General features: G+C 32.3%; 1 protein-coding gene across 1 annotated transcript; it reads right to left on the reverse strand.

Annotated features, from left to right (window-relative positions):
• Positions 1–3184: 3184 nt before the first annotated feature.
• LOC140986684 (protein LATERAL ORGAN BOUNDARIES-like) lies at positions 3185–5445 on the reverse strand. The gene is made up of 3 exons (XM_073455000.1): positions 5337–5445; positions 5184–5263; positions 3185–4078 (listed from the first exon to the last, which is right to left on the reverse strand). The coding sequence occupies exon 3, from the start codon at positions 4066–4068 to the stop codon at positions 3520–3522; it is 549 nt and encodes a 182-aa protein (XP_073311101.1). The 5' UTR covers positions 4069–4078; positions 5184–5263; positions 5337–5445; the 3' UTR covers positions 3185–3519.
• Between the last annotated feature and the right edge of the window lie 7133 nt (positions 5446–12578).

Raw genomic sequence — 12578 nt, forward strand, 5'->3', positions numbered from 1 at the left:
TAAATGTTTAAGTTATTTTGTTATAGTTTTTTTTATGAATAATCACAATTATTTCCCAACAAAATACTAAATAAAAAAATTTTCTATTAATATTATTAATTTTAATTATATATTAAAATATAATAAATTAAGGTTCGGAACATGTCTGACCCAAACCGGATCCGGTATATTAAAGACCGAATCGATCTTGGGTTTGGATTGGTTCAAAGGATTTCAAATTAGAACCGGAACCGGTTCATAACTCAGGAGACCCATAACCGGTTCGGTGGAACCGATAAGCATGCCTAGATCCAAGTGAGAAAATGAGGAAAAAATTAAAATTGAATTCATATCGTTTTTTATGCGAAATAAATTATCTTACATATAAGTTACTTAAAATGATTTTTGCTCGGAAAATAAAAGTTTTTAAAAATATTATATTTGTTTTCATGTTTTATGCCATGTCAAATTTCTATTGATGAATACTTATAGAACTTGTGGTTACTTTTTCAAGGAAGTGATTTATGTATAGAACTTTATAACTTTAAAATAGATCATGGAAAATTTAGAAATTATGAAAGTGAAAAAAAAGTAAAATTGATATATTTGTTTTTTGTTTTATTACTTTGAATACTCATAGTCTAACTATATTATTTGTGAAATTTTTATATTTGTGTTATTAAAATAGGTGACACTGTAATAGTAAGAATATGATTCTGATTAATAATTACGTTAATCAATATTTTTATAATTAGACAGAATATTGCAACACTATATACTTATATGTATATCAATCGTAAAACAACTTAATTATATTAGTATTCAATAGCTAAAGCAATAAATAAAATCCGAAATTTATCGACGTATCGTAGATTGAATTAATTGTTGAAAAATAAAAGATAGTGAGAGTAAGATCATGACAATTGTTCTCATCATATCATTATTTTATGTTCCACACGTGCAACACACATGCATATTTTCTAGTATAATATATATACACACACACTTGAATGTAAAATAAAAATAAATCGAAGAGTTGTTTCCTACCTATCACCTTCTCCCCACCATTAAAACTAGGTATAGAGTTTTCGTGGCCCTTGGCCCGAGTGGCACTAAGTGTGTCGAATAATTGCACAAGTCTCGTGTCCGAGATCCCCCAACCCCATCCCAAATTGTAATTAAAAAAACAGGTATATAGTCAAGAATTACATATATACTCACGGGGCGAGTGTGTATCTATACACATATATGTGTGTGTATATGATGTATAAAGGAGAAAGAATCATGACCAAGAATCTTTACTTGTAAATTACTATATATTACATCAACAAGCAATCACCATCTAATCTCAATCATGAAGTGTCCCACAAAATAATAATCAAGAGTAGTGTTCACATGGCAAATTTATGTATTATTTGAACTCTTATTTAAAACCAAAGAATTCAATCCTCAAGGCCTCAATCAGGCTTCAAATATACTCTTAATTAATTATAGGACATCTTGGTGATAAAGTTTTCGTCAAAGAGCTAGTAGCTACAAGAAGCCCATGTGAGGCTATGTAACTAGCTAGAAAATTAAACCATAGTATATATATGTATGTATAGATAGATGGAGAGAAATGTAGATACACCACATGCTGCAGAAAACAATGTATCACTGAAGAGATCACATGAACCCTATATTGGTGATCATCTGCGCTTTCAATACCCTTCATTTTTTAGAATATTTCAGTTGATCCCTCCTCCGTGAGAGTTATAATCACTATCATTCCTTGGAAGTGGAAATGGATATGGGAAACTAGTTGGTATTCGATGAAGTCCACCACCATTTCCATCACTTGCATTAATCCTTAGCCTGTTGTATTCCACGTCCAGTCGTGGGATCGGTGCTGCCGTTCGAGGCTGCGGCGTGGCTGGCAGATTATTCTGACTACAAGCCAAACGAATCAGGTCAGCGTTGGCAGAGTCGAGCTCTTTTTGCAGGCGGTCAACTTTTTTCTGCAGGAANAGACCGAATCGATCTTGGGTTTGGATTGGTTCAAAGGATTTCAAATTAGAACCGGAACCGGTTCATAACTCAGGAGGCCCATAACCGGTTCGGTGGAACCGATAAGCATGCCTAGATCCAAGTGAGAAAATGAGGAAAAAATTAAAATTGAATTCATATCGTTTTTTATGCGAAATAAATTATCTTACATATAAGTTACTTAAAATGATTTTTGCTCGGAAAATAAAAGTTTTTAAAAATATTATATTTGTTTTCATGTTTTATGCCATGTCAAATTTCTATTGATGAATACTTATAGAACTTGTGGTTACTTTTTCAAGGAAGTGATTTATGTATAGAACTTTATAACTTTAAAATAGATCATGGAAAATTTAGAAATTATGAAAGTGAAAAAAAAGTAAAATTGATATATTTGTTTTTTGTTTTATTACTTTGAATACTCATAGTCTAACTATATTATTTGTGAAATTTTTATATTTGTGTTATTAAAATAGGTGACACTGTAATAGTAAGAATATGATTCTGATTAATAATTACGTTAATCAATATTTTTATAATTAGACAGAATATTGCAACACTATATACTTATATGTATATCAATCGTAAAACAACTTAATTATATTAGTATTCAATAGCTAAAGCAATAAATAAAATCCGAAATTTATCGACGTATCGTAGATTGAATTAATTGTTGAAAAATAAAAGATAGTGAGAGTAAGATCATGACAATTGTTCTCATCATATCATTATTTTATGTTCCACACGTGCAACACACATGCATATTTTCTAGTATAATATATATACACACACACTTGAATGTAAAATAAAAATAAATCGAAGAGTTGTTTCCTACCTATCACCTTCTCCCCACCATTAAAACTAGGTATAGAGTTTTCGTGGCCCTTGGCCCGAGTGGCACTAAGTGTGTCGAATAATTGCACAAGTCTCGTGTCCGAGATCCCCCAACCCCATCCCAAATTGTAATTAAAAAAACAGGTATATAGTCAAGAATTACATATATACTCACGGGGCGAGTGTGTATCTATACACATATATGTGTGTGTATATGATGTATAAAGGAGAAAGAATCATGACCAAGAATCTTTACTTGTAAATTACTATATATTACATCAACAAGCAATCACCATCTAATCTCAATCATGAAGTGTCCCACAAAATAATAATCAAGAGTAGTGTTCACATGGCAAATTTATGTATTATTTGAACTCTTATTTAAAACCAAAGAATTCAATCCTCAAGGCCTCAATCAGGCTTCAAATATACTCTTAATTAATTATAGGACATCTTGGTGATAAAGTTTTCGTCAAAGAGCTAGTAGCTACAAGAAGCCCATGTGAGGCTATGTAACTAGCTAGAAAATTAAACCATAGTATATATATGTATGTATAGATAGATGGAGAGAAATGTAGATACACCACATGCTGCAGAAAACAATGTATCACTGAAGAGATCACATGAACCCTATATTGGTGATCATCTGCGCTTTCAATACCCTTCATTTTTTAGAATATTTCAGTTGATCCCTCCTCCGTGAGAGTTATAATCACTATCATTCCTTGGAAGTGGAAATGGATATGGGAAACTAGTTGGTATTCGATGAAGTCCACCACCATTTCCATCACTTGCATTAATCCTTAGCCTGTTGTATTCCACGTCCAGTCGTGGGATCGGTGCTGCCGTTCGAGGCTGCGGCGTGGCTGGCAGATTATTCTGACTACAAGCCAAACGAATCAGGTCAGCGTTGGCAGAGTCGAGCTCTTTTTGCAGGCGGTCAACTTTTTTCTGCAGGAAAGCGATGGCACCAACACAACCATAGACAGGGTCTCGAACACGTGCCTCGGCTTCGTAGGCTAGGGAATTAACTGCGTCCTCTCGTTGGTGGGGGAGAACCTCGTTGAGGAGCTTGGTGACGTTGCTGGCGCCGAAGATTTTGTGAACATTGGCGAATTTTTGGGGCTCTTCTGGTGGGAAATATGGAGCAAACATGCATCCCGGCAAGCATTTTCGCCGCAAGAACTTGCAGGCTGCGCAGGGAGGATTGTATGAGGTGGATGAGGCCATTGATCTTGCTCTGAATCAATAAAGAAAATAACAAGTAAATTCTTGAAATCAACAATTTCTTTGATACACTTAATTTATTGCAAATACTTTACAGCTACTAATTGCTTTCGTCAATTCTTTCCCCCTTCGTTTTAACATTGTCTGAATAATTCGTGCAACATCTATAGAATTCATTTTCAAATCTTAACTTTACCTATTTATTGGTTTCAAAAGTCCATCGCTAGAATTTTGTTTACTTTAGAAATAATAATGCTGGTTTGATTCCATATTTCTCCTACAAATTTTATATGTCTCTATCTTCCTCACCGTGACACCACTAGGTTAGCTAAATATTTGACCTCGATCAATTATTCTTCTAGGTTTTTTTTCATCTTTTCGAGTATATTTTTTCATTCACGACCTTGTAGTTTTACCATAAAACATATATTTTTATGAGTAGGACAATGTTTAAAACGGACAAGGTCATATAAACAAACATTCCTTCGTGTAAGACAATATTTAGAAAATGTGGATGTCAGTTTTTTGATGAGATTGAAATTTTTGGGCAGCCATTTATCAAATTTTCATACAATCACCACTAGGCCAACATGGACGATGGGTGGATCCGGAATTCGAATGAGGGGATCGGAGGAGTAGATGGAAGAATAAAAACTTGATTTTCGTTAATATTACGATTTCGAAAACAAAAATCAATTTCAAAATATATCACCATCATTTATGATCCAGCTGTTCAATTAATGTTGAAGGCTAATAGGAAAATATAAATAATCATTTATCAGAACTATGTTCTAACATTTTCTTCAAGCACAAATTTTAAGTAATTTATACGATATTTTCTAAATTAAGATTTATTATTTAAAGCCATATATAATGCAATATACAATGAAAACCCTAGCTAGATCAAGAAGCAGCCATTCAGAAATATTATATACTAATATTATCATCTATCAGCAACATGGTTGGAGCATATCCAAAGAAACATAGAATTACCACAAGAAAGTGATCAAATTAAAGTAATTTGAAAAGTTCAATTATAAGAAAAGATGGGGCTCACGAATTTACCTGTGTGGTCGAGTTTTCTTGATCATAGGATGAAAATTTGAAAAGAAAACTACCTTTTTTGCTGATTATCTCTTCCAAGAAACCGGTGATTGCTTTCCCAAAGCCAAACTGCAGGAACAAGATGGGGTAAGAACTGCACAGAGAGCTTTATGGCATCAGTATAATGAGGGAAACCCTAATCGAAAGAATAAAAAGTTTGCCCTCACGTGAAGATTATTCCTCAGAAGAAGAGTTGAAATCGAATTAAATGAGAGATGGGTCACAGAGAATTTAGTGATTGGAGAAGGAATGAAGGGAAAAGACAAAGGAAATAAATGAAAGGTACACTAAAAAAGAAGACTGTGTCACTACTGCAACTAATAATTTTATGGACTATATGTGTGTGGGTGTGTCAAAATATTTACTTCCTAAGTTTTATCTTGCCTATTTCTAATGCTTTGACAGAACGAGAATCTTGATACTCTTCTCGCTTTCGCTTTTCATTTGAACGATGTTGTATTTCTTTTTTGAGGCGATTGTCGATCCGACTCATCCGGCCAACGAGCTAGGTTTTACTTGCAAGTTCAAACTCGACTCTCACATGTATCGACTGTGGGTTAAACAAATTGAATTCGATTTTCATCGTTAGCTGTTCAATTTATATGATATTTACGAAGTGTTCGGTGCGAAAGATATCCTTGTTCCAACAAACATTTGACTCAAATTTTACAAAAGATTAGACAATATATCGTTCATATAATATACATCCATCACGATAATCCCAAAAGTCAAACCGAACAATGCTTTAGTGAATTATGGAAGGATTTAATGGGAATAAAAATTTAAATAACAAGTCGAAATGGACGAGTTATCGAGGCTTGAAAAATTCAATAAATGTACTTGTTTTTACCTCAAACTAATGATGCTTAATTCTTATTGTATCAATGGACAATTCATACTTTTGTATTCTTGTCCAGTGCCCCTTTAATAAGAGTACTTGGGACACTGTTGTATATATGTGTAGAACTTGTACCATAGTTCCTGACAATATAAAATTAAATTAATAAATGATCAATAAGGAAAAGAATGGTGTAAGTGTGGATGATTGATGGGAGGCAAAAACTTGTGTGAGACGGTCTCACGAGTCATATTTTGTGAGACGGATCTCTTATTTGGGTCATCCATGAAAAAGTATTACTTTTTATGCTAAGAGTATTACTTTTTATTGTGAATATCAGTAGGGTTGACACGTCTCACAAATAAATATTCGTGAGACCGCCTCACAAGCGACCTACTCTTGATGGGAATATCCGCTTACAAATTAGACGTATATAATTTTTTTTGGGAGAGAATGTATCAAAAGTCAATTAAAAAGTGGAATTGAAGATATAAATACACACACAATATATTTAATCTCTTCCACTTAACCCGCCCATAGAATCTGAGTGTGTCTTGGTTGGGAAGATAAAATATTGATTTATTATGTATCATTATTTTGTTCAATTATTGATTTAAGTTCTACAAAAAATGATTGTCATGTTTTATTATATTATCCAATTAAGAATATTAATTTCTTATGTTTATATTATGTATCATTCATCATCTTATCCACAAGCTAATATTCGTTTATAACTACTATCAATTTTTTTTGTATAAAAAATATGATTAATAGTTAAATTTACTACATGTATTTAAAGTTGTATAAATATAATTTCCCAAATAATATATTCCATAATTACAGCGTACAAACAGTCACACATAGCTAGATTCTAGAAAAATTATCGCACCTGATATAATTTGTATGTTTTTAATTTCGTTCATGTTATCAAATAATTTACGATTTTAGTATACTATATTACACTTTTTTCACTTTTGGTTTTTCTTCACAAGAGTGTTGATGTCAGATTAGACAAGTCAGCGATGTCCGGCGCCACATGAGCAATCGTTTATGTCATGTCATCAATTTTCGGTGATACGCAATCATTTTTCAGCGTCACAAAACACTACACTCAAGTGACAAGGATTAAATTGAAAAAAATGCAAATTAGTGGATTAATATTGTGAATTTTCTCATAACATTCTTAAAAATGAAAAACCTAGAAGTTGTATTAAAAATTAAAAATATAATTTTTCCCAAAAATTAATTATAATCCATTTTAGGACAGTTGTATTAGCAGTCTTGCTTTAGGGAATATCCATTCATTGCTCGTCTCGACTCTCAACTTGCATAGGGAGTTTTGTGAGTTCTTGTTTGATCAAAAAAGTGGGCTCAAGCTGAATTAATGAATATATTCTGTTATACGTACACACACACATATCTAATCTATTAAGTATAAACTAAGATGTTAGTTGCAGCAAAAATCTTTTGCTTTTTCGAAGGCATCCTCCACCACTAAAATGAAGATAGTTACACATTTAATTGTTTATTAAAATAAATTCTTTTGGTCAATTAATTTGTTCAATTTTATATTTTAGTCCATCATTTTATCAAAATTCGGCCTCGGTGCACAAACTTTTAATTTATGTTATTTTGGTTAAATTGTTGACAGCCTGACATATGGTGTTGGATACGTCAGCATTTTCTGGCGTCATGTAAGTATTTCTAGTGATACATCAGTATTCCGACAATATATGACTAAAAGAAAAAAACTCAAATTTATTACAAAACCAATCTTTAAATACTAGTAGGCTAAAATCTAAAATATAATAAGTTAGTAAACAAAAAAATGATTTTCTCAAATAATTNTACAATGCTCTTTTTCTTATAAAAAACTTTGATCCTTAGGTTTTTTTTTTACTTTAAAATTAAGCAATGTTTACCCACATTTGAACTCTGGTTCACTTGTTTGATGTACAAGGTTTTCAGCTATTAAACCACATTTGAAGGGAAAAAACATATTAAAGGAATTGGCTCTTATTCACATCACAAACTAAGGGTATAAACTAGTGCATGGGTTGCACGGATGCAATAAGAAGGTTGATGTAGAGAATCAAGACTCAAGAAGAAAGCCTGACTTCAAATAACAGAATAGCTAGGATTAGGTGGAATCTGTCGGTTGCATATATATGGTTATTCCATATATTGGTGTACATATAGAATAGGTGTCCAGTGAGATAACTTATATATTGGAGTTTATAAACTCTTATGTAGAACAATTTTTAAAATTTTTTTTTACGGTTTTATCTAAGTATGACATTTACTTTATATGTATACCTATGTAAGCTGCATAGAAAAAGTCTTTGAATAAGCAAAAGGTGTCACGAGAAGTATGTCTCTTAACGTAAGATCATGAAATTTATTAGGAAGTATATTGTATATTCTAAACAAGTTTCAAGTCAAATCACCCGCCTAAAATAAGAATAAAGGTCATTTGAGCTTGATACTAACATATGTGATGTAAACACCGTGTTTCATTGATATGTGCATGAAGATGTCTATTCATACAGATGAATGATTATTTGATATATGAGTAATCATTTGATGATGTACTGAACAACACTCCAAATAACTATACTAGTGGTTATTAATTATCGAGTTGAATAGTCCGTGGTTATAGTTGTACACCATTAGTCTTTTGACCAGGGACAACGTAGATGTTCTACATTCTAGCATGCACTTTGATCCATTTAAATTGAGGGTTATCTGGTGGCGAGGTTGGGTATAGTTTCGAAATATATAGAATCCAATACATTGTAGTCGGGGGTTCGTCATTTGCCTACAGGTGAAGATATCCTATATGATTTGATGAGTTAATAGTACAGTCTTTGGCCAGAGCAAGAAATATATTTTAGAGAATGATGTTTTCCTAGTTACACATACGATGCCACTATTATTACTCAAAGATACATCACATCATTATCGAATTCATATGCAACTCACGATATACCAATGGTTATAGATTCGATCGAGTGAAGAGACAGTACTGTACACTAACCATAACTTAAAATTCTTGTAGACGCTATCACTGATACGAGATAATGGGGCAATGCTACTAGACTCTCTTTCCATGATCAGATGGTTGCAATCAAACTTGAAATTTGACATTCTTGATAAAGGTTATAATGAAAAAAGAATGGAGCTAATTTGAGTAAGCGTGAATAAGGATAAATGTTATTATGAATCAGATTAAGTTGTGAACTCACGACTAGCTGTATCCCTGAACCATTAAGGGTTACACAAGTATCGAATTATGTGTTCTCGTCGAGATAGTCAAGTTCAAGGAGTTAAATTTGGAGACTGTAGTTTGATGGAGATCAAAAAAATTGATTATAAAGGAGTTTATAAGTGAATTTCATCTGTCGGAAGTTGTGGAAGTTGCTAATTAAGTAAGGATAGTGGAACTATCTGTGTTGGAGCAAAAATTCACAAAACTGACAGCTGACAAAAATGGTTCAATGGAATTTTGATTTTCAAAATTTTCAATTTTCATTAGAAGAACAAGATTTGTACCCTCGGTACATCAACGCTGTTTGATCGTCGATCGGAGTTATAATGAGTTCACAATTATTTATTTCGTAAATTAAGAATCTACTAATTAAATAATAATGTTAGTAGTGATGACTAGTGACTACTATATGTACATGATTTTCGTAATATTTTAGAGGGATTTAGAATTGATTAATTTATTAACAATTAATCAAGAAATTAAATAATGGTTATTTAGTTGTACATATATGTCTATACATGTACATATGTGTATATGTATGTATAGATATATTAATATAAACATATTTATATATATATGGAGAAATAAAAATAATTATATAATGTATTATCGAGAGTTGAATTTGCATGATATATAAAACACGATAATTTTAATTAACTAACAAAAATAAGAATCCTAATAGGCTTAGAATTATGAATCTTAATAGGAGGACTCCTGATGTGATCAGAAATTAAAGTCTATAAATATTTCATTAAATATCATATAAAATAACACAAGTTTTACACAGGTTTTCACAGACAAAAAATTTCAATTCCCACTCCTCCACATAGAAAAATCGGCAACCTTGAATTTTCACAAAAAAATTTCACGGCCACATCGCCGCCGGATCTCTGAAAATCTGGTGATCCAGTCTGGACGCAAAATTGTTTAAGATCTCTAGTGCGATCTAAACAAGGAATACAGTCTTCGACCGTAAACATGATTAGACAATCAAAGGGAAGATATGTTCGTAGGAAATTACAAGAAGTGCTTTGTCAACTTAAAAGCCGGAATAGTCGGAGCATATGTTAAATATGCAAAGATAGCTAACTAAAAGGCCTTATGAATGTTATAAATCATACGAAGCTCAAAGAACATTTCGAATGTCGAAACTAAAATTTTTAAAACTTTCTTTACATCTTGGATGTTAGAAAATGGTACTCTAACAGTATAGATATAAAGATCTCTCAATTTTTGTTGTATTCTTTTTTACCTTGTATTCTAGAGAGTTAGCATACACTAGAGAGTTTGAGTGGTTGATTGGTATGCATCTTCCTTATATGCATTGTGAAAAGAAAGATGTGACAATTCTTCTGTAAACTCTTGAAAATTGGGGTTGATAGTGAAAGACCTCTGGGTCAAGTGGTTGAAGGATCATATTGATCCGAACCACTATATATCGTTATGTTCATTTCTTGGCACTTAGCTCCTACAGATTCTAGGTATACCTACAGAATAGGTATAATCAACGTCTTGGCATAACACATAAAATTTCATTTTTATGAGAAAATTGATAATTTGGTCTGATTATTTTGCAACATTTGGATTTTGGTCCAAAATCTTTGCCACTTTTGATTTATGTTCGGTATCTTTCTATTTTTGGAAATTTAGTCCTATTTTATCCAAATCCCACTTCCGATGCTGAAGTGGCACCAAATTGACCATTTTCTTGATGACATGTTATCTTTGAATTAGGGGTTTTGCCACATCACCCATGATGCTCAAATTTACATGCACATCAACTTTTCTTTGGAGGGAAAATTACCACATCTTCACTCCATATGCACATTTTTTTGGAGGAAGAAGCAAAACGTCCCTAAGTTTCTCAATAGAAGAGAAGAAATTTTGCTGAGTTTAACAAAAACATTATAAAAATACATTAGGATTCATGCATAGTATAACATGTCATCAAGAAAATGGTCAATTTGGTGTGCCACTTCAGCGTCAGAAGTGAGATTTGGGTACGTAAAAGAGGATTAAATGTCCAAAAAGTGGAAAGATATCAGATATAAATCAAACGTGACAAAGATTTTAGGCCAAAATCCCATTGTGGCAAACTTATAAGACCAATTTATCAATTTTTTTTTTATAGATCATACGTTGTATACAATAGATGTGATTTTTGTGTAATCGTGATGTGTTATTAACCTTTTTTAATAGCCATGATTTAGAACGTCATGTACAGTCAACGTATAAATCTCCACCAATCGAATTAAGTTGCAAAATATCTCTATATCTATCACTTGTAAAGCTGATTTTGTGTTTAATGATTATTTTTTGAATTAGTTAATTGAGTAAGTATCTAGTGAGACGGTCTCAAGAATTTTTATCTGTGAGACGGGTCAACCCTACTGTAAGGCCCGAGATTATATCACCTTAATCCGAGATTATTTAATTTACGCATTTTGGAATGATGAATTAGATTCCACGGTTTTTTTTTGTTAGGATTGAAATTGAATTAAAAGATTGAGCGGGGGTCGTTTTGCAAATAGTGAAAAGTTGATGGGCTAAAGTGCAATATTGGATTTGAGTGGACACTTGTCTTGCCATGCTTGTTTGATATATAGAAATTTCACTTTCCGTCAATTGTCCAGAGAAGAAACCGAGAAAGCTTCAGGAGATTTGTCAAGTTTTCTTTCAAGCTTTAAATTGTGATTTTGAGTGATCCATTTATCAGAAGTTAAATCCGGACACAGTACCGTACTCCTCTCGACGAGAGCTACAACTGGACGTAAGTTTTATTGAGTTCTGTTATCATTTGAAATTATTATATTGGAGAAATTATTATTTGACCATTATTATGTGTTCTGGGAATACTAGACATCGTAGAATCGAAGTCAGATCGAAGAACAAGTTGATTTTGGAATTGTTATGATTTTCTGACTTTATCGATTGAAATTGATCAGATTTGGATTATTGATTGATTACAGATTGTAACGGATATGGGTTATGGTTTGTAATTGATATATGTTGCTATTGTATTGACGGGGATATCGGGATTGTGCCGTTATGCCGTTGATTTGAATTAACTTCATATTGATCAGATTAGGTATTGAATTGTGAATGGAATGTTGATATTGCTATTCTCGATATGTCATTTCAGATTTACAGAGACAGTCTTGAGTTCAGCACTTATATTGCTTCAGACCGAGACTACGAAAGAAAGGTATAAGTCAATGTCGAACCCGGGAGAATGACTCGAGTTAGATATAACTTGAGTTTCCCTAAACCACATACTTATTGTTATTATATGCATTGATTTGA

The sequence above is a fragment of the Primulina huaijiensis genome, chromosome 10 (genome assembly GCF_012295235.1).
Source record: "Primulina huaijiensis isolate GDHJ02 chromosome 10, ASM1229523v2, whole genome shotgun sequence".
Taxonomy (NCBI): domain Eukaryota; kingdom Viridiplantae; phylum Streptophyta; class Magnoliopsida; order Lamiales; family Gesneriaceae; genus Primulina; species Primulina huaijiensis.